At 36.8% G+C, this 27,546-nt stretch overlaps 1 protein-coding gene across 3 annotated transcripts in view; it reads left to right on the top strand.

The window, feature by feature from the left end:
- Nucleotides 1-27,546, top strand: part of RNF180 (ring finger protein 180) — a 71,325-nt gene that overhangs the window by 7,377 nt on the left and 36,402 nt on the right. For all 3 annotated transcript variants that reach the window (XM_077171504.1, XM_077171505.1, XM_077171503.1), the window contains exon 4: nt 3,546-4,490. In XM_077171504.1, coding sequence (XP_077027619.1) covers nt 3,546-4,490 — 945 coding nt within the window. The remainder of the gene's footprint in view (nt 1-3,545; nt 4,491-27,546) is intronic.

The raw sequence follows: 27,546 nt of genomic DNA, 5'->3' as shown, positions 1-27,546 counted from the left end.
TCAGCATGTAAAATAGTTAAGGGGGACAAATTTCAACGACACTATTCTGGCAAGGTCCATGTATGTTACAGAAACCTTGTAACTGAGGGAATTCTTCTCAGGAACTTCTATCGTTACCATTTACCATTACCGTTTTTTTCCTCTCTTAAATGCTGTTTAATTTTTGTTTTGCTTTTTAATATATGCAGAAGTGCTACAAGTGATAAATTCTGTTTCCTACTCTTTAACATATGAATGTGTTTATGGCTGTCCAAATAACTGTCATGGGCATCTCTGCATGTTTGTCAATGTTTAATATTGTATTTGTTACCTGGGCTTTGGGGTTTTCTTTGTTTTGAGCATCATATCTTGCAGTACTGACATATAGGTTGACAGGGACAACAGGAAGCATGTTTCCCCATAAAAGTGGACTCCAGATTTGTTAAGAGATCAGTTTTTGGAATATGATGTGTTTTATACTTACGTCTTTTATACTTAATATGCTCTTATGTCATATGAACATAAAGTAGATACTTTTCTGCCAATTCAAAGGTCTGATGACAAGCCAGTGACTGCTTTTGAGTTTTAACTGCCCATTTGTAAATAACAAATCATCTCATAAATTTCCTGTTGTACTGACTGCTTCAGTTGGTATTTTCTCTAAGTTGTTGTAGATCTAGAAGTTAATGTTGTGACATAGATATCAATAAGCAGAAGCAGTGGGGTTTTTTGCCTCACTGATTTTCTTTTATGAATCTCTGATTTTGATGAGTAAATTTTACTTGCATTCCTTAGACTTCTCCTTAGACTTCAGTGTAAAATTTTGCTGTATTTTAAGCAATTTCTGCCCTAAGCAAACCTATACTGAAAATAATGCTCAAAGAGAAAAAAAATTGTTATGACTAGAACTAAGGATACAGAAATTTAGAAAACCTTCATCTTCCTTCTTTGTATTCCTCTATGTGGGATTTTTCTGTTAAACATTAATTAAACTTTTAAATTAGTGATCTACTCTACTTCAATGAATTAAACATTGTTATGTTATAATAGTTATGTTCAGAATACTTATGTTAGAACAGTTATGTTCAGAAACACTAATCTTAAAGGTGTGTTTGAAAATTACGGTTCATGAGTTGAGTTATAGTATGAGTCACTTTACAATATCGCCTAACCATGAATCTTTAGTAATAAGAAGGCAGTTTTTTAGAGGTTTTTTTGCCTCTTAAATGATTTCAGTATAATTGAATTCAATAATCATAGTAGTATTATTCTTTTCACTTTTAGCTTTTAAATTATTATTTTGCACCTTTAGCTTTTGCATTTGAAAACCTGGAGGGTCAAACTGGGGACCGAGGGAATACAAAACCCATTGAATGCTTGACACATTTGCTTAAGGATGCAGAGGAGCAATTCTCCTCCGGTGAAAAAGGCAGACAATGCAATTCTCTGTGTACACCTTTGACACCTTTGTCATCTTTGTGTCACTTAATATCCTTGGAATATCCACTGTTCATTGTGTCACTTAATATCCTTGGAACTCTTGCCTCATTCACTTTGTCTCCTCTGGCAAGATCCTGTGTTTTTCTGGGTAAGGGAGGGGGTTGCAGGGTGTTAAACAATTCTGACTTACCTCCAGATCCTCCTGAGCTCTGAATAATTTTGTGATCATGTGTTATTTTCTCCTGTGTGACTCCTGAATCAAAGGCTAAATCATTCTGCATAAGCGCAAAGTCTATTTGCAGGCTGTAAAAACCCACTGCTTCCCAGCCGGTTCTTTTTTGCCATCTGTCCCTGTTCTTAACCAATCTCCTTGGATTTCATGTACATATTAGTATAGTTAATCTTCAATAATTATAAATACGTAGCTAGTGCTGCTAGTGACCTTTATTGACCTGGATTTTCTGTTACCCATCACTTATTTCTTGTTTTGGTTTCTTTTTCTTACCATTTCCATTTTTCCCTCTTTATGCAGTCCATCACTAAATCTATGTACCCTCAGCTCCCTTTCAGATCTTGCTGATTTTCCCCCTACCACCTCCTCCACTAGTAGGCTGTTACTTCTTTTACTGAGTCAGTGCTTCCACACTCCATTGCCAAACTCATGCTAAATCAGTCCCAGGCTCCTTGGTACTACACCTCATCTCCCAGTCTCTGTGCACATGGGGCATGGAGGTGTCCTTTTTCCTCCTGTGTCTTGCATGTCCATTTTTTCCAGGCTTCTGGCCTTCTGTGAATCACTCCGCCTCTCCATTTGAAGATTGGATGCTATTCCATCCCAGAGAGACCCAATAAAGTCACGAGAAAATGCTTTTCCCTTAATTTTAGTGTCTAGCCTCTGCCATCTGGGAAATGGACTGTGGGAGACTTAAGAGTAAATCTCTGAAGAAGCTTAACTCTTCTTTGGGAGTGGCCTGTGTACGCATTGGTCAGTCTTAGTAAACTGAGAGCGATTGAGCATGTTTACAGAATTCTCAAGAATTTGAAAACCTGTGATTATGTGTAAACTATTTTTTTTGAAAATAACTTTTTCCACACAAGTTGCTGGAGTTTTTTTCTGAAACTGCTAAATTGGTCTTTCTGACATTTTCTGTACTTTTCAATGGGACAAGCATCAGTTATGGACATAGCTGTCCAAATCACCTTGAAGGGCATTTGCAACTGAAAGCAATGCTTAAACTAGAAATGTTGTGTCCCTTCTGTATTCATAATTCTTCAGACACATAGTTCTTCAGTTAAGTGTGACTGGAGTTGATAATGTCATTTCTTATCTGGGCTTTGATCCTACAAACACTTGAATAACTTTAGTCCTCAACAGTACTGCTGACAAATGAATATAATTGCTGAAAATACTAATAGTTGTCTAAATATATAGGAGGACTAATAGTTGTATTAATATGTAGGCATTTATAGATCTTTGATATGTATTTCCTTTTGAAAAAGTGCCTTCAGTGTTGAAAAGAATTCATAGAATTATAAATAATGAAAATAACTGTCTCCCTATATATAGAGTATTAAGGATTTGTCATGGTTTCTGCACAGAGATTATGTTGTAATGCTACATACACCAAAATACAAATACCATTTTAAGCTTTTGTGGGGTAATCAAAGTAAAAAGCTATATTCTTTTCATAAGAAATCTTCTTCTACCATACTTAGTATGCAAGAAATGTATCAGTGCTCAGAACATTCAGCTGAGAAGCTGTCCTTGCCAGTTCCAGATTAACTTGGGAAATTGATTTCACTATTTTAAAGATCTAATGTTTTTATTAGTATTGCAGCATTATTCTATCTGTGGACAAATTTTAAACATATTTCAAAGCTCGTACATTTTACAATGTGTGTTTTAGTTTTCTTAGAATTTGTTATCCCTGCAGCAAGCCAAGCTTTGACCAGAACATTATTTATGGTGAATTTGCTTTCTGCTGTGTAGTATCTTTTATTCTATTTGAAAAAACAAGAAGAAAATCCTCTTACTAAAGGAGAAAATAACTTCAGTAATTATTTCTTGCACATTTATTTTCAGTGAACATGTTGTGTGTTCTATTTTTTTCTCTTTTTGTCAATAGGCTCAGTGGACAATTGGAAAACTGCACTGTCCATTCTGTGAGGCCTGCTTAGGGGGCTTTAATTTTGTTTGCAACAAAGAATGTTCCTGTGGACAGTTAGTAAATATACATTTCTTCAAAATTGGGACTGAGGATCCACCATCTTTCTCTGTTAAATTGTCAAAATCATCAGAGAAACATTTGCTTCTCAAAATTCAGTCTGGTTTTAACAAGGATACCTGCCATGAAGTGGTAACTGCAACTTTGGAAATCATAAATCAAGGGCTTTCATACACAGCTGGAAGTAATAATGGTGCTGGAAGATTAACAGAAGCACTTTGTCTAGAAGTAAGAGCTCCCAGATATGAGGTAGAAAGTAAAAAACTTCCCTTAAAGACATTAAATCAAAAAAGAAATCTCCCTTCTTCCTATCCTATAAAAGATGCATGCACTGTAAAACCTTTTCACAGATCATGTAGCTTGGACTTAAATATCAGAGAAAGACTTGTTTTGTCACCTGTGTTATATGAAACTTGCGGCATGGGACAACTTTACCACAGCCAAAGTGAAAATTCACCTGCTTTTGTACAAGGGAGCTTGCAATTAGAGGCCAGTAGAAAAGATGGTAGTTCTTTTCAGGATCTGTATAGTTCCAGGGCTGAGATACTACAAAACCAATTTCAAGTTACTTCTGTTACCACATTACTACACAGAGACACTGAAAGTGAGTGTGATTTTGAAGTTACTGGACAATCTTCTGGTAGTGTCATTGCTGATGGGTCACCATTTGTGATGAATCTTTCCTCGCCTACAAGGGCTGTAGAAGACAAACAATACATCACACCTGGTGGTCTTGTGCAGCCTACGAGTACCTCCTTCAACCAAAAGCTGAGTAAGAGAGAAAGAAACAAGTCAAAAAGCCTGAGGAGAAAACAAAGAAGGCGAGAACAATGTCTACAGAAGCAGGTAAGTGTTTAAAATTAATTATGCTACTTTTTTGGTATAATTTGACTTGCTTTTAGAAATAATTCTGATTTTTTTTTTTAATGTTGTCTTTTAATATTGGCTTAATGTGGAACTGTCTACAGTTCCTACCTGACCTGCAGTCAGGTATCAGGCAAGCAAAGATGTATGAAGCCTTCCTACATGTAGTTTTTTTCTAATTCCATCATATCAGGTTTTCTTTCTGTCCAAAATCAAAACATGATGGGTTTTCACTGGCCTTCTTATTGTTTTTTAATGTAATAGTAATTTGAAGTGGGAATAAACACAATGAAATTTAATCTGTGGGATTAAAGAAAAACTAAAAATTTGAATCTTCTAAATGAGGAACCCTACCATGTCAGAATTTTCTAACTAAATTAATGGCATTTTGAGTTAACTTTATAGTTAAGTATGTTTTAAATGCCTTTATTATTTCTTGTAAGAGATTATTATTACTATAAGAAAATATTTTTCTATTAGTAAAGAGTTGATTACTGTTATTTAAAATATTAGTCCTTAATGGGTAAATTTTTTTGCCTGCAAATCTTATCAAACTGTTACATTCTTATCAATTGTACAGTAATAGTTTCCTTCTTTAAGGCATGTAAAGCAGAATAGAATTAAAGGCAGTAGGCAGTCACAGTTTTTGGTGGAAGACTGGGAAGGAAAGCCAGTCTTGAAATGACTAACACAGTTTTGGTTTGCTCTCAAATTTAGTAGAATGACTAATAATAAACATGCCTTTAAAAGAAAATTTCTCATCATAAATTTCCTGCAAAAAAAACCTGTGTAGTAAGCAAGAGCAAACTTACTAAATAATCAGAGAAGAAGTATCTACTCAAGCAATTACTCCTCCTTTGAGTAGATTTGTCATTCTGCATTCAAGACTTAGGAAAGATACTCGGAGGGTGTCTCTCTCAATTATACATGAGAACCAACCTGAAAATGTAATGGGTCTGGGAAACATTATGAGTCTTTGCAGTATGGTGTGCATATATTCCTTCTTCTTTAAGAAGGCTTTTTGTTTTGCTTTAAGACTTAAACTGCTATTGAGACCTTTTGAAACCTTGTTCTTGTAAAATGCATCTATGAAGCTGAGAATGTTGATGTCTTAATATTGAATACTTGTTTTCTAATAAGACTATAAAGATTCTTAGCTGTCCAGATCCTTAAAATGGCTTTAAAAATTCCAGATCTCATTGTTTTGGTAAATGAAATGATGATGCACAAGTACAATGTGTATTTTTCATTTTCATCATGTCACCTACAGTGTCTCCAGACACTTTAATCTCGAGATGTTACTTTCAAGAATAAGACATTGTACAGATTTTCTGAATTTTTGATAGCTAAGGAAGAAAGATACTTTGAGAATTTTTCTTGTTAAGACATGCTTAACCTATTCCAACATTATTTTAATTACATTTGTTAAGATCTGATTATTGGAGAGATGCGTCTAGTCAAATTAAGGTGCAAACGAGACCATATGCTGAAGGCAATAGCATGAACTTCATCTAACAGTAAATGGGAGGTAGAGAGAGATAGAAAGAAATAGAGAGGAGGGGAGTGAAAAGAGTGAGACAGACAGATTAAGTAAAAAGGTGGTTCCAGACATCATCCCAATGGTCCTCTTCTGGTCTTCTCAGTAGTGGGAGTCCAAGGTCACTCAAAACTTCTCCCCATTTGTACATTTTAGCAAACAAAGGAATCAATGCTCATTGCATACAGAGTTCTCCCATTCTGTTGGTTAAATGATCTGCTTGTTTCCAACGCTGAGTGGTGCCATGCTCAGTTTTCCTCTTCTTTTGAGTCAGTGGGCCATGGCCTCTTCCTTCTGAGCTGAACCCAGCCAGAGCTGACTGTCAGCACAGTTACTGAGCTGGCTTTTCTCATACTACCCTGTGGCTCAAACACTGGGTTCCAGGGACTTTTCCTCAGTTCATGGGTTGTCCATGGGGGTGACAGAGATAGAGGGCCCTACAAGAAAATACAGAAAGAGCAGAAGCAATAACACGAGTAATCACAACCATGTACAATAGCTGTGCAAATCATTAAAAATACAAATCCAATTCCACTTATTAACCCAATCCTGATTAGGCACTGCCCCTACCAGTGATACACAAGGATCTGAGTGTTGTTTAATTGGTAGTGGATATGATGGATTCTGCAATACTGTGTCTGTTGCATGTAGGCCAACATTAGCCATAGAATTACAGAGAGGGTCTTGATTTTTAAATCCGATAGGCCAGTATCCCCAACAGATACATACATTATGTATTAAGATAGGTCAGTTGGCCTGCTCTGAAGTAGATTTTCAGGTCCCTTAGTACAGCTAATTACACAGTTGCACACTGGGAATAAGTGTGAATGGATTTGTTGAAAAGGTGTGCTTACATACTTCAAATTTTTTCAAATAAACACTTCAAAGTGTTGTCTTTCAACAATATCCACTGTAGTTGAAAGAATTTTATAGATAATGTTCCTGTCCAGCTGAGTAATTCTATAAACCATGGAAAATTAACTTCTAGATTAAAACTTTCTGATTTAGTTATATTATGCTAGATTGCTTCTTAATTGGGGGGGGGGTGTTGATTTTTGTTTGTTTGTTTGCTTGCTTGTTTGTTGTTTCAGGAGGTTGGTTGCTCGGTTGCTTGGTTACTTGGGGTTTTTTTGTTCGTTGGCTTTTGTTTGGTTGGGGGTTTTTTGGGTTTTTGTTTTCTTTAATTTTTATTTCAGGGTGCAAATGGCCCTTGTTGCTGCCAGAGTAAATTGCACCCATAACTGAGAAGCACATGTGGTGCAGAATGTACTAGAGTAACTATATTGATTAGCATAAATAAAATAAATTAGGTAAAGTTAAAATACTCTGTTAGGACACACAGTAAAAAGTCAGTGTATATCAGACACGTTCAACAGGGAATATAAGTCTCTGATTTGATTTGGAATATCTCATGCTTGATAACATATTTGGTTCCAAAACTGGTCACAAGTAAAGTTGCTTAAGATCTGGTAAACAGCCTTTTTCTATTTTACCCATACTCCTTTTTTGGTCCACGTCTGTCTGTCCTTCTGGTCTAAAAAGGAAATGTTCCATTTCTCATGGAACATTCGTTTTGTTCGGATTATTCAGCTCATGCATTAATATCTCTGTAAAATGTAGCCAAATCATCCTAAATCTTAAGCCTTTTGAGGCAGAAATGGTTAATACATATTTGTATGATTCCAAATATGCATAAATTCTTATGCCAACTCCCAGGCTAATTTTGATTTAGACAAAATTATACATTTATGAGACAAAAGTAAAAGCTCTTCCCACACCATTTTTTTCCAGTAAAAGACAAAATAAGCTTGGCAAAAAAATCAAACTAACAACACATAAAATGGTTTGGCTAATACGTGGTCTCCCAACAGGTTCACTCGCAATGAAAACACAAACAAATCACAAACATTAATAAGTTGATACTACAAGCAATTATGGTGGCAATTAAAAGTTTCATTGGTTTCATGCAGCTTGGTCTCATATGTTGGCTGGTTCCCATAACAAGAAAAGTGAAAATTCAGCCGACTACAGACAGATTACTGGGAGGATGAAAAATCCATCCAGTGTTGATTCAGAGGTCCTGTGTCTACCAGGGAGGATAAAGGCCCTAAAGGAAAAGTCGTTATTGTATCTTAGCTGACTTCTGCAAACTTTCTCATGTAAATCCACTGATTCACCCAATCTGAGCTGGTTCTTTTGATCTTCAGTTTTGGCAGGGAATGCCAGCACTCCTAGAAAAAGAAAGCAACACAAACTTCCTGGCAGATTACCCCTTAGAGTTTTAACTTCTGTTTCATGAAGTGTTTGGTGCACTCCTCTTGTTGTTTCCTTCATCTTTTCATGGGGCATTCCTCTAATTTATTTCACATCTGGAGGAAATAAGACTGCTTGCAAAACTTTGAGAAGTGTTGAATTTGTGAATTAGGGAGTACTTAAATGGCTTAACCCAGATTTCTTTTAGGGTTAAGATTAGCAGACTTCAGTTTCTCATCCAGGAACCATGAATTAACCTTATCAGTTTGGCAGATAACACTGGCTCAGTTCACTCCAGTGATTTTACCTCTTTGCCATCCTGAAAGTATACCCAGATTTTCAGTATCCTAATGAATTAGTATTAATGGATTTCAGTCTTGCCTGATTTATGACCAGGCTTTGATATCTTAGTAGATACATAAGGCACCATTTCAGTAGCTGTTTGCTGATCCTGGCAGTCATTTGGGGTTTCAATTTTAAGTATCAACATGCTACTGCCTTGTCATCAGATGTCAGTGTTAACCTTAATGTTACATTTTGCTCTTTTGCAGAACCACAGACTCATGCACTGTCTCCCAACTCCTCCACTGAACAAAATAATGTCGAGTTACAAGATCATGTTTTAGAGTATGTTAGAGGTTCTGCATCCTGCAGTTATTCCCCTAAGATTCTCCCTCTTTCTCATTCATATTCCAAAAGTTCTGCCTGAAGCATTTGGGCATCACCATGCTTGACAGCTAGCAATTCCTCTACTTGCATTCTTTTTTCATTTTCCTTATTTGACTGAAAGTGCTATTCTTTCACTAAATCTCATAAGGATACCATTATTTCATCTTCATATTTTTGAATAACCAATAGCTCATTATGAGGAACCAATAGCTTAATTTTCTTGTGTAAACCCACCTGACAGTTAGGAGGGAAACTAACAAATTTTTCAAGGAAGGATAAAAAAAATACTTTTTTTTGCACTCACTACCCTGGACAGCCATTTTTTCAAAAGTTCCCACAGGAGAACACATATAACCTTCCTCAGAGGAAAGCTGTGGCAAAGTTTCCAGGTGTTCCCAGGGAAGGAACCACACAACCCCCCCCCCCCCCCCCCCCCACAGGGAACTGTACTATTGTCAAAGACAATTCAGATCACAGTATCCTGCCAACTATGACAAAATAATGTTAAGATCCCATTATTTGAGAAAGGCCTCTGCCCAAATTAAGGTGCAAACAAGACCAAATGCTGAAGTCAATAATATGAACTTCATCTAACAGTAAATGGGAGGTAGAGAGAGATAGAAAGAAATGGAGAGGAGGGGAGTGAAAGGAGTGAGAGAGACAGATTAAGTAAAAAGGTATCACCAACCATGGCTCCGGACATCATCCCAATGGTCCTCTTCTGGTCTTCTCAGTAGTGGGAGTCCAAGGTCACTCAAAACTTCTCCCCATTTGTACATTTTAGCAAACAAAGGAATCAATGCTCATTGCATACAGAGTTCTCCCATTCTGTTGGTTAAATGATCTGCTTGTTTCCAATGCTGAGTGGTGCCATGCTCAGTTTTCCTCTTCTTTTGAGTCAGTGGGCCATGGCCTCTTCCTTCTGAGCTGAACCCAATCAGAGCTGACTGTCAGCACAGTTACTGAGCTGGCTTTCCTTGTGGATGCTTTTTGTTCATTATCAGTGCTCTCCCAGCTTGTTTACCTCTTCCTAGTCTGAGATAATTGGACAGTATTACCACCTTTATCTTATCTCTAGTTCCTGTCATGTGACTTAACTTACTGTCCAAATTTCCAGGAAGTCACAGGCATATCCAGCAGTGGCAGGGTGGGTGGCAGGGGGACAGGGTCATAACCAATGAACAGTTGCCTTGTGGTGTTGGTTTGCCAGAATGAGCAAAGTTCTTTGGTGATCTTAACAGTATTTGAGGCAATTTTGATCTTTAAGTCTCTTACAATATTATATAGAAAATTATATACCATTTATAAATGTTAGTTCTCATCAGTAAGCATAGTTTACAAAATATAAAAATTTCAAAATTAGTGTGTAAACTAAGTGATTGCTTTCAAGTAGTAGCTTTCAGAAGAAGATACTTTGGTTTGGGTTGATTATTTTATCCTTGGTGAGAGGTTGCAATCATGGCATGGAATGTTTAAATGGGTCTACTTCTTAGACTGTGTCAAGCTGCACATGTGGCTAGTGCAGCTGTGTTTCCCAGTGCTGAGGTATCTTCCCAGGAGAATGTTATTCTAGAAAGTCACATCCTCTCTACAGCCTGACGTGTCGTAATGGTCCTCTGCCACACACTCCATTTCATGGCTGCTTGCCTCTCATGTCAATCTGCTATCTTTTTTTTTTTTTTGCAAGTTTTACTTTTCATCTTTTTTTTTTTTTTGGTGCTCTAGCAATCCTCCTTGTAAAAATGTGGATTTTGTCACTCTGGTACTTCCAATAGAAAGCTGATCTGGGGTACTTTGTAACCATGACTGCTAACACACCTATGTGTTTAAGCAATCAGTAAAACTTCACAAAGAAAAAACCATAAACTTCTGGCTGGATGGAGTGAAAGAGTTTTAATAAATGGCAGTGAGAAGCATATAATTTAAGTACTTTTTTAAGAATTACTTTAATGCAGCTGAACCCTGATGTGACGTAAATATTTTCAAAGATGTCACAAAAGCACTGAGCATATCACTTTTATCTTTAATTTTCTGGAGAGCAGTCTAAGATAACAAGTCTGTTCAGACTTTGGAATTTCTTTGTAAATGCAAGGGCTGCTTTATTTTGTAATAAGATAAGTATCTGTCAAAGGTTTTCTTCTATCTTGCAGAAAACCAAAGTGCAGCCACAAACATTATGTGGCATCAGAATGCACTCTGTTATTAAACTGAACACAGGAACGTTCTGTGAGCTCCTGACCTGCACTTCTTGCAGAGGCTTGCAGTAATGCAGGTTCTGAGGTGTAGCAGCAGGACTGAACTAGCTAGCTAACAGTAGAGGGACCCAAGCTTCCTCTCTCTGTTCTGCAAAGGATGGCTCTTCATGCCTGTGCAGGGGATGCTTGCATTTCTAATGTGTGTGTGCACATCTGTGTTCATGGGGGATTTTTAGGCTTCTGTTAGGACATGATTATATATGGTTAGAACATGTTAATTATGTAAATTGTTGTGGTATGATAATAGCTGCTTAAGTCTAGGAGTTGCCAATATTAGTAATGATTCTTGTTATGGTTGCTGTAGCTAAGCAGATGAAGTACTTCTTTTATGAATTCCATTTTGTGTGTATCTTATATGTTTACATTGTTTGCTAATGAGGAAGCTTGTATTAGTTTTCTGGAAGATCTCAGAAAAATATGATTTGTGATTCCTCCAGATACATTGCATTTTTTCTCAAAATCATTTTACATAGAGGAAGGCTCTGTAATCAGCTTCAAAACTGCAGTATCCTCTTGGAAGGGATCCTAATTTGTAGGGAAAAATACTGGCAGTCTTGCTTCATTTCTTAATGACACTTCACTGGTTCTTTTGTATCTTTTCAAAAACATCAGTGTTTTATCTGACAAAGATGGCTAGAGGTCAGTTTCCAAAAAGTCCATTTGCTTTTCATGCTCCCAGGGATAATCTAAACTCTGGACAAATAGGTGGGTGAGATATAGTGTTGTTTATCCACACTGTCAGGTGTTGTTATCTTGCCCCACAGCCTTGAGTTTTCAAGTTCATACTGATACCTTCTAGCATTTGAGAGTCTTGTAGTGAAAGTGCTAGACTTTCAAGGTTTAGCTTGTGACCAAAGTTATCTTCATCTATGTCAGTCTCTTGTTAATGAGCACAATAGTTTACAGTTCTTCTTCTTGCAGTCATATTTTTATTGCAATTGTAAATCTTTCACGTGTCTAGTTATGCATTTATGTACTTGGACTTCATTCACTCTTTCTGTGATGATGCTCATAAACAAGATTTGTTCTCAGACTGCATATGGATCTCTCAGCTGGTTGCTGGGGGGCTAAAACATACATGGAACAACTGCTGTTAGTTGTTGTATCATATAAAGATAAGAAAAGTAAAACAAATTAACTGCAGACATCTGGTCAATTAGAAAAATTGCTGTTGCAGCTAAACAAAGTAAAGCTAAGCAGCAGGCAGGGCAAGGGGAATCAGCCACAGCAAGTGTGGCTAGCCTCAGCCCTGATGCCTTTCAAGGTCAGTGCTGAGCTAGTGGTTGTTCTTACAGCAGCAATACTGCATTACAGGGCTATGTGGGTACATGAAGTAGTGTCTTTTTTAACTTCCTGAATAAAGGAGGGAATAAATTTCAGGCGTGGGTTGCTGCTGAGCCAAAGTTTCTCTTTGCTTTTGCTCTGGTTGTAACTATTGTTGCTACATGACCTTGGTTATTAGCACATTCATTCTGTCACTGATTAGAACTGGATGAAGAAGAAGGTATTAGGAATGATGGGTTCATGCCCAAATGCATGGCATACCTTTGTAAAACTGCAGTTGTGGTGTGTATGGAAGTTGTATCTGTGTAAAATAGCATGTAACAGCTACTGTTCTCTGAGGTGCACCTAAATCTCCTGTCTCAAGCATTTAAATGTCAACATTTAAGAGTTCTAATTACTTTTAGCTGCAGTCTTTTTATGCCATTATTTGCGATTACAGCTTTTAAGGGTATTTTCTGACCTGACTTCTTCTACTCTTTGACATGTCTTCTACACAGCTTGGTGTTAATAATAAGTGGAATAGATAGTTTTGCGAATTTGCAGGAGGAACTTTTGCTTGCATTTGGTTATGAGTTGTGTTGTAAGCAACACTTGCGTTAGGAAGGAGAGAAAATTGCTCAGGATGCTACTGGATAAAAACAATATATCAGGATTGTCTGTATGGATTTTAATATATTTTATGATCATCTTGAAGCTAGATAATTTAGACTAGAATATAGTGTAGCTGCACTGTCATAGTAGCTCTAATGAAGGCCAAAATAGCTGGCTGTGCTGTGAATTTATTCCTTAATTTAAATGAAATACAGGTCATTAAGCTGCTTGTCTATAAAACGCTTTTAGGATATATAGAATGATCCCAGCACAGTGGAATTCAAGGAACTGTTACGCATTATGTGCCCATCTTACAAAAGACAGAGGGGATCATCTGCTATTTGCTGTGCCAGGCCAGCACTGGTGTTCAGAATGCTAGGATACAATAGTATTCACTGATCTATTTGTGCTTTTCTTGCATCCTTAGTAATCTGTAGTTTTTCTGAAGAGAGACACAGAAAGTCTGCAAATGCAGACACCTCTTAAGTAATAATATACTCAAAGTGCTACAACCCAAAGGGTCAATGGCTGGGGTAATGTCCCATGCCACAAATAAGATCCTAATCCATCCTCACAGGCACTGTATCTTGCTGAATGAAAACAACAAGAGAAAGAAACAGCCCATTGAAATTAATTAAATATTTTACTGTTGTCTGTAAAAAAACCAACCAAACAAACAAACAAAAATTAAAAAAAAAACAAACAAAAAAAACAAAACAAAACAAAAAAAAAACCCCAAAACCAGTGTGTTTTTTCAATAGATGATCACAGAATCTTTGCTGCTGTTCCAAGGCTCTATTGATTGCTATTCCAAGAAAATACTGATGATCAGCCTAGAAGCATAGAAGTACTGTACGCTCTTTTCTTTTATGAGCTGTAAGGTCTAGAAACTATAATTTTAGTTTCCCTAGAAGCTTACAGACAACTTAGATCATAAGACTTTATGAAATTTGCAGTCTCTCAGCTGAGAAAGAAAATGACCCTTTCACAGAGGTAGGTTGCAGTATTGTGCAGTTAGGTGAATCCTATAATTTCAGGAAGGATTCTTATTACATAGATAGAGTGAAAAGCACACTAAATTACAGTTACATAAGATGCTTTGTGGCAGATGAAAATCAAAGTTCAACAATGCTAGGAACAATAATACAAGAGTGCTTTCATATTACGATTTTTCCTGTGTATAACCAGAAGAACAACATCAAATACAAAGTAAGAAAAGAATTTTACAAAAAAAAAAACCACCAAATTTTGTGCTCCTAGTTCTTCCTTTCTATGAATTGTTACTGACTCATTCTCAGTGACTAAGAGTTTGAGTAGGTTTTGTATTTCTGATTAGTTTTCAGGGTATTAAACTCTCTCAATACATGTAACTGAAGTAAATTAAAGGTGGCTTGAATGGAAATTCGAGTGCAGGACTTGGTTCTCCAATTTTTTTTTAAAGTTTTTTAAAAGAAAAAAATTCCTAAGATCTGGGAGAATTAAAGCTCTCTACTATTTCACAGAATCAGAATTATAGGATGGTTTGGATCAGAAGGGATCTTAAAGATAATCTCATTTTCACCCCTCTGCCCCTCTGTCTTCCTTCCAGTAGACCATGTTGCTCAAATCACATCCAGCCTGGCCCTGAACACTTCTGGGGATAAGGAAACCGCAGCTATTTCTTCATTTTTAGCAGTCAATGTGTCTATGAATGTTATTAATCCACAACCTCTCATTAAATTTAATGGTATTCAACTCCAAAGCATTTTTTTTTCATCATCATCTCTTATGGGATAAAATAATGCTATCCAAAAATATTTTTTTTCTTTACATTTCTTTCATTATGCAGGCAATCACTGAGTAAAAGTCATTGTACACATCCAAAAGACATCACGCTAATAGAACAGATCAGATTTCATACAAACTGTTTCTGCAGTTGATAAGCAATCAGTGATTCTAGTAGGAAATGGCAAAGTTAAAGTAACGAATTAGTGAAAGTAATATATATAGTACTGCAAAATACTGAAGAGCTATTGTACGGTAACAGCATTTCAGAATTAAGGAAATAATTCAGAAGTAAGGAAAGATAGCACCTACTTTTACAGCTAAAGAAGCTGGCAGTCTTTTGGGCATGAGAATGTCTTTGTAACATCCAAAAAACAAGTTTGTACCAAAAATTTAGATAAAACAAAAGTTTCCAAGACCTATGCTATGATGTAGCACCCTTATGTCTGTAAAGCTGTGATGTCATTTTCTAAAGCTAGCTGTTGCCAAGGTTTTATTTGAAACACTGCTTTTTCTGATATCACATGATCATCTAAAGCTTTATATCAACACCTAAATTATAATGATTACATATCAGAAGGGAATTATTTCCTTTATAGATGATTTAGCTAAACATGCTTCACATTTACTACAGTTTAGAATTATGGAGGATAGAATGTGTGGGGAGTTTGTTTCTCTTTTAATTTGCATTCAAGAGCATATGTGCTTTATGTGAGAATGCTAGAAATTTGTCACTTCCCCTTATTAGTATTTGTAATCAAGTTTCTATTTTACCTTTCATTTGAGCATTAGGAGATAGGATGTATTGTTTCTAAAGGGTAGAGATTGGAGTATGAGCAAGAAATCATTTGCACATATTGAAAATGAGGAAAGTAAATGTCCTCATTCATTAAAGATCTTACCTTTTTGAAAATGCTACCAGTCTGAAGAAACTTATTCATTGGATGAGGCTTTCTCCCTATAGTCTTTATAAAAACAATCTTAAACTTTGACAAAATGTTAATCAAATCTAAATATTTGTAGGTCAAAAAGTTGAAGATGTCTTATTTTCATATCATGTATATCTCATTTTCTTCTGTCTAGAGTGTGAGGAGAGATTGCAGTACTTAGACTAATCAATCTTGTATGATTAGTAGAACTATGTACAACCAAATAAATATTTGACATTATGAACACTCAACTAAATAAATAATTTGATGCTTCTCTCTAATGTAATGGCATTATTTCTTTCATTTGTATTTTGTTCAATAGCTTTTAAAAGCTATTTTGAGTTTTACTTTGGATTTAGATTTTTTGCTAAAGTGCACTGCTAATACAGATTCTGAAGCAAATTGAAAATAATTAGCTAGCAGCTTGGGAACTAAAACGGGATTTTACCGAAGGGAAACTGAGAGGAAGCAACTGGTGAAGAGAGATGATTCTCACTTTCTTCCATAAATGCATAAATTTTAAATGATGTTTTGGTAAAACATGTATAGAAATTGGTGAAATGACTAACCAAAAAAAATTTACCAAACAAAAACAAACACACACACACACACACACCACAAATGTGTAAGAAACAAGAATTTTAGGGACTTTTTAAAAAGTAAAATTAGAAAATCAAAAGTAGATGTAATCTAGAATATCTAAGTTTCCATTTTCAGATTAAAATTAGTATGTCACAGGAAGAGGAGAGCTAGAATTATAGTGCAACTCTGAAATGCTCTTTACTAGGAGAAAAAAACTCCATCTGTCTGTTTATCCCGCTGTTTTTCTTGTCATACTAGTTTTCAAGCCAAGCAATTTAGAGATTAAGAAAGTAAGTAATGGAAATTATTTAATTAATAGGAAACAGAGGAAATAACATTCATTGAAACATCAAAAAGGTCAGACATGGTGAAGGATCTAAAATACATTAAATAATGAAAGAAACCAGGAAATGTGGAATGTTGCATTGAGTAGGCTCCCTGAATTGGAAAGAATAGATGACTGTGGAGCATTCTGACTCTGCTCCAATTGGATGTAGCAAAATGTTTGTTAAAAAAACAACAAACATATATGAATAGGATGAAACATTACACTTGTGATTCTTGGAAGAAGGTAAAAACTGCATGCCAGTCATTTTTCTGGAAAAAAAATAAAAACTGTGGGCTGATCATTTGTATGGAAAAAAATTTACAATCTTCCTTTTTGTGTGTTTCCTCAATGTTTTCTGACCTCTTTTTTCATTCTAGCTACAATTTATCATTTGGTAAGTTTTATTCAGATAACTGCTAATATTTAGGAAATTTTAGGAAATTAAGATATACATGGAAGACTCCTAAATGCTCTATGTAAAATGCTGTACAGGAGCTTTGTAATAGGGAAAGATACAAGTCACAAGGCAAAAATCTGTAGACATCAAGCCCCACTGCAGCAGACCAGTCAGCAGTGGCACATCCAGAAGGAGCGTGTCCTCCTGCATAGGACCTGCTCTTCTTCAGTTAGATTAATTTGCTTTTATTCCTCTACTCTGATGCATATCAAATATGTGGTTTAGAGAACTTCTTGTTTGTTTTATTGACAGTATTGGAAGATAGAATTCTAGAATAGCAAAGAGAAAAAGACAGCATTGCATGTGGGCAAATGCATATGGTTTTTATAATTAGCATTTTTCCAGAGAAACCCATGAAGTGGGTTTGGTGTTCCGTATCACTTTCTACAGGACAGACAAGGCTATAGAAGAAATAACGTGAAGAGATTTTTTAAAGAGTAGACATGGACACACCTGGTAGTTCCTCTTGGAAGCGACATGGCCTGTATTATTGAGTAGTCCTTTTGAGGTGGGTCCAAAATCCAGACTGCATGGGTTATGTCAATTATGTTATGGTAAAGAGGAGTACTGTTTTTGGTGTATTAGCAAACTGAATTTTGGGTTTATGCTTTAGAAAAATTGCTGAACAGAAAGAATTCTGATAGATAATCAATTCTCTTCATCAGGGAACCACTAAACTGAAAGGCAGAACACCATTTTTGCAGTTGCTGTGACAATATGCTGCTTTTTGTATCTGCAGCACAGCACAACAGACTGATCTGGTTTCTAAAAGCTGTTTTATGAGTATATAAATAATGTATTAGAATTACTACTAGATTAATCTTTCTGGATTGAAATCTGTTAATCTATAGAATACACATTTAGAACGGTATTAACTATCATGGGGATGTGTGGGTTTTGGACTCCTTTTGTTCTAAAAGTAACCCAATTCCCTTTACCTTAAGTATAAATGTAACATTGATTAGTGCATGGAAACTGTTTTAATACAGATGTGTGCACAGTACTGAATTTTTGGGATAAATGTGGAAAGCACAGTATGTGACCCAACACAGTGGGGACAGAATGTTTTGAGGATGTCATTGGCTTAACTTGAGCCACAATTAGTATAATATAATCTTACTTTATAATAGAAAGATGCAGTAGAATTTAGTTGCTCAGCCCTAGTGCTAAAATGTGCTCCCAGTTGTTCTCTGCATTTTCTCTAGATTGAACTTACGTAAAACCTGTTAGGGGCAGCAGCAGTGAACATCTTCTTGTCTCTAACAGAGCATTCTATGATTCTCTGTTTTTCTTTATCTATACCACTATTTCATCAGTTACATCTACAGAAATACATTGTTCCCTTGCTTCTCATGTCAATTCTTGACAGATTTCATTTGGCATTTTGAATCTCAATACATCCAGTGATCTGATGAAGTGAGATTCACAGTATCTGTTTATCTGTCCTAAGTTTCTCTACCTAGTATTCTGCCTGTGTTCTTGGCAGCAGTTCGCCTTTCTTGTCCTTCTATATGCTTGCTGTACATGATACCATATCAAAAGGCTTCAGACCACTGCAGCTGCTTTTTTGAATTCTCACGTGTTTTCTCAGCACTTTATCTTCAATTTCTTATTTGAACTTTAAAATACCTTGGGGTATTTTTCCACTTGTCTTCCATCAATCTTTTGCCACTTTTCAAATATGGTTGTGCATGTGCTGTGGGAACAGACTTGCTGTACTTTTGTATGCAGTGTGCTTTTTATCATCATTTATTGTACATAGCATGCAATTGTTCAAGTAATTCTTCAGAAAAAACAGGCAGAAAATGGGATTTTGCACATAGTGGAAAAAAACAGTTCTTATACCTCAAAATGGATACCATAAGAAACTTTGTCAGTATTTTCCAACCATAAACATGGTGTATGGAATATGAACTGTTGCATTTTAGTGCCATAGGTATAGAAACTCTGCAGCAAAACCCCTCAGGCTAGTGAATTATGACCCAAATGTCACTCACATCACTGTCTGCACTCCTTTGTGTCCCATTCTAGTTTGCAGTCCTTTATATATGGAGAGGGAAGAGACCTGGCACAGGCAGAGCTGATTGGAAGTTCATTGACAAACTGTACCTCTGGAATCCAAGAGTGAGACTACTTAGCCTAAGAAATAAATTCAGGTTTTTTCTTTCGCTGTCTCCTGTCTCTTTCTTTAGCTCTCCTGCTATGATGCATGGAACTGCAGCTGAAGATGGAGGAACAACAAAAGGTAGTGGAGCTTGAGTGCAAATGCATGTACCTTCCCTGCTTCTACTGTGCTTTGTTGTGAAGCTAGACTATAAAAAAATAAAAGGGGAATGGTGTGAAACAGAGCAAACTCACTGGAGGCTACGACTACTTACACCAGTGAAATCTAAGTAGAAAACAGGGTGGTGCCCATCAATTTGCACTTATGTTGAAGCTGAAGAAATAGACCATAAACCTGTGGGTATATATAGAACACAGGATGGAGTATGTCTTTTATTCATTTAGCTCTATCCTTTTACTTTTAAGAAACAAGTTAAGACATATTAGTAAAAACCAAAGTGAAGCCATTCCATAGTTGCACCAGAACTTCGTCTGTTTTTTTGTCTGATCTAGGGAATTTTTCTAAGGACAAAACCCCCCCTAATTTAGTGTAGAATGTTTATGTTTATGAATTTTTTGTGGTTAGTGTCAAATTTATTCAGAAACAAGACAGTGCTTTGTTTAACTTTTGTTCCACCAAAAATTTGTGCTGAAGTACAAACTTCCTATCAATGCCAGTAGCTCATCTTTCCTGATTTGGAGCCTGTTGGTTTAAGATGAATCTCCCATGACACATGACTGTGGAAGCTCACTGAGAGTTCAAGGTCTCTGTTACTTTACAGAATAGTCCTTTTGACAAGTTGCTAGCCAAGCTAGATCTTTAGCACAAGAAAGAATAAAAGGTATGATATTGTATTATGCTGCATCATGTTCCCTTCTGTGAGGCTCTTCCTAGTGATTTTTTTAGACTGTCAGAACAACACGAGGCTGTCAGAATGGTGGACGGGCACAGGGTGTTTGTGACTGAACCAGAAATTTCCAGGAATTATGTTCTGTTTTTCTCAAGCATGAACATCAATGAAAGGTGAATGACTCACCATCCTGCTGATACGCTATTGCAATTTAGTTTTATGAATTATATTCTGGGAAACTTGCACAGTTATTTGTTCAAAATACCGACACAATCAGAACCACATAGCAGAGCCAGAACATGCCAGTATCTGATGGCTTTTTTAGTTTAAATGATAGTGTGAGTAGGCAGCATAGGTGGTGGTTTCAAGTTAAAGTGGATGAAAAGGAACCCACATACAATTCCGGCCGGAACTGGCTGCTTCTCTCGTCTCATCTGACCCATGTTGTCCAGGTTCAGAGAGGAAAAAACCTAAAATTAAATATTTCTCTATTGCTTCTTCTGCCACATCAGATCCTGTTGGGTTTACTAGTTTGCTGTAGCCAGCATAATACTATAGTTGGAATGGTGTGATTGGAGGTAAACAAATGTTAGCTGGTAGATCAGCTAAGCTAGAACAGGAAAATATGGCTTATAGTTTTGAGTTTTGCTACTAATTTGTTCCATAGTCTAATCTTGATAGGAAATGTTCTTGTGTTAAAGTCTTGGTTGTTTGGAGTCATACTATTTCCTATCAGCTAATCATCTTCACTTACTGGATGTTTCCTATGATGGCTATAAAAAAAATGTAATTATTCTCAGTGGAAGTGTGTGAGACATTATCCAGAACTGATTTGCTGTGAACAGAATTAAGTTGAGGGCTAGAGTATTATCACTGTGTATTGAAACCCGTTATAATGTGAATATGAAACTGATCCAGCTTCTGTCTCTCTAAATTTTGAAGGTGGACTTTTGTATCTGCTTTTGAGATTTTCTAGCTTCACATATTTAATGTATTTAACAATCTGTGCTTAAATCATATGGCATATATGGTGACACATTGCTTTGTTGCATGGTCAGGGAGTTTGTATTTTGCCTCTATAGCATTTCTATACTGCTATAGAAATTATAGGGATTACGGGTGGGAGTAATGTTGGGAAGGACTACTTTTTCTGCAACAGAGTCTAAAATATAATTTCAAAATTTAAAAACTATGAAAGTAAATTTCCTCCTATGTTATGTAAGAAATCTTATAATACCTGGGAGGTGGGGAGGAGGGATGGGGGAGAGTGTGGATAGGGAGAACCAGTCTTGTGGAAAACTGTGTTGTTTCCAATTTAATTAAGATCAGTTTAAGCACCTGCACACTACCATTTATGAAGGGAATTTTTAAAAGATATTAATAGAAGTATTTGTTTTTTCATTTACAAAAAGACACATCTGAACCCCCAGTTCCAGCTGTCTGTTCCACTTCTGTAATGAAAAGTATTTAACAGTTAACACTTTAGAGAGCACTTCTTAGGCACTAAGAACAGCCTGCTCATCTAGTCATGCAATTGCCCTCTTTCCACAAGGCACTGAGGTTATTTTTGGGTTAAAAAATGGTATGGTAACACAGCAAAAGTACAATACAAACTATGTATCTGGTGAATCTGGTATTTCCTAAGATACTACAATAGTTAGAGGGCATAAATTTTAATTTATACTTAATGATGCAAGAGCAATGAAAAGGAGCATCCTACCTAGCAGTTGTGCCTGGGTGACCTTCATGCTGATAGTGTTGGGTAACCAAAGTCTGAACCCTAATGTCACTTAGGACACAAAAGAGCACAAGCGAACACCGCTGTTCTCAAGGTAAAGAAAAAAGGGCAGTTTACTTTCTAACTCCAACATTTTTCCAAAAGTGACAGCAGATTGGAAGGTGACAGTGACACCTCTCCAATGACACTGGTCAAACCAACAGTCCATCAACTCTCTCCTCCTCCATAAAAGAATGCAAAACAATGAGTGATTTACAGAAAGTGTGTGAGAAAGTTCACTGCAAGAATGTCAACATCAGAAGGCTTAGAAAATCTTAAAAAACCAGGGTGACATCCTAAGACTGAACTTAGTCCTCAGTTTATTCTAGGAAAGACAGTTTTTCACTCTTGTTTTTGCCTCCTTGCTTTGTACTAAATTTGGTTTGAGTGGACATGATTGTACATCATAAGCATATTAACTATAGAACTATAGAATTAACAACTCTCTACAAGCATTTTTAAAACTGAATTGAAATTACAGAACTGACTATATTTTTAACATTTGATAGCAGAAAAATTGCCTAGCCATTTTTCAGAGAACTTCAAGGCTTGAGGAGTTGGTTGCATTTTAATTTTATCTCTGTAGAAAAATTTTAGTGTCATTATCAGAATTTTGGAAAATTAAAAATATTGTCTGAAAAAGAGAGTGTGTTCTGGAAATCATAGTATCAGAATGGTTTGGTTTAGAAAAGACCTTAAAAGCCATCTGTTTCCCTGCCATTGGCAGGGCACTTTCCATTAGGCCAGGTTGCTCAGAACCCTATCCAACTTGGCCTTGAACCCTTCCAGGGACGGACAGCTACAGCGTTTCTGGGCAAGCTGTGCCAGTGCCTCACTTCCCCACAGTAAACAATTTCTGCCATATATCTGATTTAAATCGACCCTCTTTTGTTTTATAGCCATTCTGCAGCTGTCCAGCCAGAGAAAAGCGTCCCAGCTAGCAGCACGGGGGCACTTAACCTGATAGCCGTGCTTCGGTCAGCGCCTCAGGCGAATGCCCAGCGTTATAGCTGAAGACATTGCCAGATGCAGGACGAGGCCGCTGCGGGCAGGATGAGGGGCTGCGGGCAGCAGGGAAAGAAGAGAGCACTCTCCGGTCAGGGCAATGTCCAGGTTTATTGAACATCCGAGGGAGGCCAGCAACGGAAGAGAGCGGGGCGAGGGATTACATGAGATTATAAAGGGTGTGGGAGGCAGGGGTAGAACCAGTCGGGAGCAAATAGGAATCCAGGGGGAAGTGGGGTACACGGAATTGACATACAGAAAAGACCAATGAAAATAACTTGAGGGAGGGTGCCCGGCCCCTGATCCAATCACTCCGAGTGCTAGACAGAAGTTTCTGGAGAAAAGGGTGGTGGCAGGGAGTGACTGGCAGGGCACCGGGGTGGGGTTGAGGAAAGGATACATTCGGTTACTAGGGAAACTGGGGTGGAGTGTAAAAAGATACAATGGTCGCTATAACAACTGGGGTGACAGGCAGCAACTGGGAGGGGAGGGAGAACCAGGGAAGAACCATTTTAACCTAGAGGGGGAATGGAACAAACCAACACGATACAACACCATTCCTCCTCATCTGTCACAGTAAGCTCTTGTGAAAAGTCCCTCCCCATCTTTCTTCAGGTCCCTTCAGGTGCTGGAAGGTGCTATGAGGTCTCCCTGGAGCCTTCTCTTCTCCAGGCTGAACAACTCCGGCTGTCTGAGGCTCTCCTGAAAGGAGAGGTGCTCCAGCCCTCTGATCAACTTAGTGGCTCTGCTCTGAAGACCACTAGTTAGTTCAGTGAGATTAGAGCTGGAGAAAGTTTTTAGAGACTGGTGTGAGAGCAATGACATGCTATGGTGAGGCTGGAAGACCAGGATATGCCAATTGAAATTTTAGTTTGAACTGATGCAAAACTAAGCATGTCACATTTTCCAGGCAGTATTTTCTTTGAGACTGTTGAGTACAGTGTAGGTACTTCATCGGAGCACTAGGAATCCTGGGGTATTTCAAGAGACAAAAATGATGAAAAACCCAAACATTGATTGAATTATCATCTTACCCAATTGAGAGAATTTTCTTTTGCATATATGTATGTATATACGTATATGCCTGGTGCAAACCACAAATCATCTCCAGTCTTGGAGATCGTAATTTTATGTAGTATTTTTCTCAGATGCAGGAATGATACTACATTGATTTTGGTAATGTGGAGCAGTCTGAATTATTAATTTAGTTTCATTTTACAAGTAAAATAGTTTTTAATTGATTACGCTATAAATTACAATATATGATTTCACTGAGCTGTTATCTGTATTTGAAAGTTTTAATGAATATCTAATTTTGATATTCATAAATCAGGATGCTCAGAGCCAGTATAATCAAAACCTAAAAATAAATATTATCAGAAGTGTTTAAAAGGCTCTGATTCAGGGAATAGATTTTAAGTTCCGAGAGATTAATTGTTTGCTGGATTACTGTTGCAAATATCTTTGGAATGAGTAATTTTATTTAAAGCTTTAATTGGCAAATAACCTTTGTTAATTGGGTAAAACAAATTCACACTTAACTGTCTAAGAGCACAGACAGTAGCTCCCTATAAGGATAGTTTCTAATGGTAACATACATTTGTTTTGCCGTACTGAAAACTGAAGTTAAAACAGCTAAATTCAAATTTGGAGAGCCTGTGTTCTGTGAGGAGTTTTCCTGGATTTTTATGCCTTGTAAAAACTGCTGTAATTTTTAACTGAAATGAGTCATAGTTCTTCTAAGAATCTTGTTAACCTTTGAATTCTTGAAAGAATTGCAGTTCTAGAACAAGGAACTATATCAGATAGCCATATGACGATTTTTACTATGTGTACAGCTACACATTTTATAAAATAATATTTGAGAGTATTTTTTCCACTACAAAGTAACTTTTTCCATTATAAAATATTTTTCCATTATAGAGTAACTTCATGTGACACAAGTAGAGAGCTAAATTATGGTATTTGTTCTATAAACAAGTGTAAAGAGAAAAATGAGATGCCAGCATCTGTTTGATGTTAGTGTGTATACATTTTAAACTTCTGCAAGATTGTCCTTTTGAAATACAGACCTAGAAAACTTTATCATTTAGATTGTCAGATTATGTGCTTTTGTTGTAAACACAGAAAATTAAATGCTCTTCCTGGGAAAAATGAGAACAAAGTCATAATCTTTGTTAAGGGCGATGTCTGTGGTCCTTTCTTTTCAAAGTGTCATTGCTACCAAGGCAGTGATGTATTGTTTGCACTATTTGATTTAAATTTTTGTTTGTACCACATTTAGGCACTCAGAAAGTCACCAGTCATTGGAAATCTACAACACCCAGAGACAAGGCAGGCATCATATTTTGGCATTAATTTATCAGATTCTGTGTTGCTGTTTTATCTTTGCAATCTCAGGAGTATCTTAGTGAATAGATTTGGTGCCAGGAAGAACATAGATTGATCTAGTGAGAGCAGGTATATAATGCAGACCTAGGGACAAGTTCATAATCTCCTTTGCAATGTTATCTGTCATTGATCTCCTTCCTCTTAGTTTGAGGGGGCTTATGATAATGTGTTTTATGAAAATCATAGAAGTAAGATTTCACTGGGTTTTATTACATTATGGAATTGGTTTGGGCTTTTGACAAGATTTTTTACATAAAGTTTTAAAGCACTTAATATGAATTGGTCTCTTCTGGCATTGAAAAAATAACTGTTGAAACTCAAAGTTTACATACAGTAGTCTAAGGAGCAACATGAATGAACTGTGATTGAAGGCTGAAGAACTATTAAAAACTTGTGTACATCATTTAACCTAGTATTATAATGGTTTCTTATTTTTATTGTGCAATTATTATCCCTCATAATGGAACAAATGACTACTTTGTTTTGTTTTGTTTGTTTGTTTGTTGTTTTGGGAGATTTTGTTTGTTTGTTTGTTTTTTAATAAAATTATTTATGTATGCCTCTTTATTCCTGTCAAGATACAGTCTTTGGAAGAATAATTAAACACTTATATCTGCTCAGTTCTTTCAGAGCTGTGATATGCTGACCCCAGCCAGCAGCCAAACACCCACCCAGCCAGCCTCTTGCTTGCTCCTCTCTCTTGCAAAGGCAAATAGGGGGTCCATTCTTGTGGGGGCACATGGAAGGAAGGTGAGAACACTCACAGATCAAGATAGTGCGAATTTAACAGGCAAGGTAAAAGCTCTGTGTGCAAGCAGAGCAAAAAGAGGAGTTTATTCACTCTTTTCTATCAGCAGTTAGATGTCCATCTGCTTCCTAGGAATCAGGGATTCAGCACATGTAATGGTTGCTTGCACAGAGAAATACAACCACAAGCATTCCCCCCTTCCTCCTCAACTCTCTGAACATGACACTCAGTGGTATGGGTCACCTGTCTTGACTCTATCAGCTCCCAACCTCAAGCCCAGTCTCAGCGTGTTTGAAACAGGAAAGGAAGCATTCCAAGGAATGAAGCAATAGCCAAAACACAGGTGTGCTATCAGCACTACTTTGGCCACAAATACAAAGCACAGACAGATGTCTATGCCATATATCTTTATACTATGTATGAGGAAATTTTTTTATTTCTGCATTTGGTTCGTTTTTTGACACACCTTCCAGCTTTTCACTGCATTTTCTTCCCCCCAGCAGCCCCTCCAGTTCCTGAGTCTGTTTCATACACCATGTATCCACTAAATGATCATGGTTAAATGACTAAAGTTGACATTGATGGACTTCAGAACTAAGACTGCACTCAGGCTTAAGCAGGACAGAGCTCGCATCACTGAGTTTTTCTTTCAGGTTGTCTCCGTCAGTTAAATTTTATTACTTTTGAAGGTTTATCTGAGTACTAAAACTTCTTTTTAGCAACAGAATGTTAGGTACTAGAACATTTGAATTTGTCATGCACTCTAAGAATTTGTGCTGGTTGTACCCTTCACAAAGGCTTTTTGTTACATCTTCTGTTTAAAGGCTTTACTTGTGTCCTTTAAGATCCAAAATCAAGTGCTACCCTTGCATGGAGTGCACTGTGAAAGTCATAAAATGAAAAGTTTGTAGATGAACAAGTTTTATTCTTTGTAAGATTGGCAGGCTTTTGAACAGTGTAAAAGTGAGCTTTGTTGCTCCAATCATGCCCTGCTTTTTCCTGAAGAATGACATAAATAATACATCTAAAAATGCTCAGTTTGTCAGCTACAAACTTACATTAAGGAGGCAACCAACCCAGCACAATCAAATTAAAGGGCATTGGTTTGCTTTGTGTGCTTTACTCTGTTGGGTCTTTTGTCTTTGCCTATTACTTTTCCTCATTAGAAAATACTTTCTCTGTCCTGCTAAACTAGGACATAGCATGCTGCCCACATTAAGGAGATGAAAATTATTAGCTAACATCAGAAAGTTTCTAAGACCTTACTAGAGAGCCCTAGAAATTTGAGGGAGGCTATTGGGTGATGTCTGTCCTCTACCTCGGTCTGCTAGGATTATTTTTATAGTAACTCCAGTTTTCCCCTCACTGTTATACTATATGCAAACTATGTAATGTCTTTTCTTAATGTCACTATGGATAATTAAAAATGAAACAATCTTTACTTAATATGTTAATGGTAGTGGGCATCTCTTGGATTTTTCAGAAAAGAGATAGATAATTTAATATCAAACTAT

This window comes from Agelaius phoeniceus, chromosome Z (genome assembly GCF_051311805.1).
Source record: "Agelaius phoeniceus isolate bAgePho1 chromosome Z, bAgePho1.hap1, whole genome shotgun sequence".
Classification (NCBI taxonomy): domain Eukaryota; kingdom Metazoa; phylum Chordata; class Aves; order Passeriformes; family Icteridae; genus Agelaius; species Agelaius phoeniceus.
The sequence above is the reverse complement of the archived record's forward strand: the minus strand, read 5'-3'. Positions and strand labels throughout refer to the sequence as shown.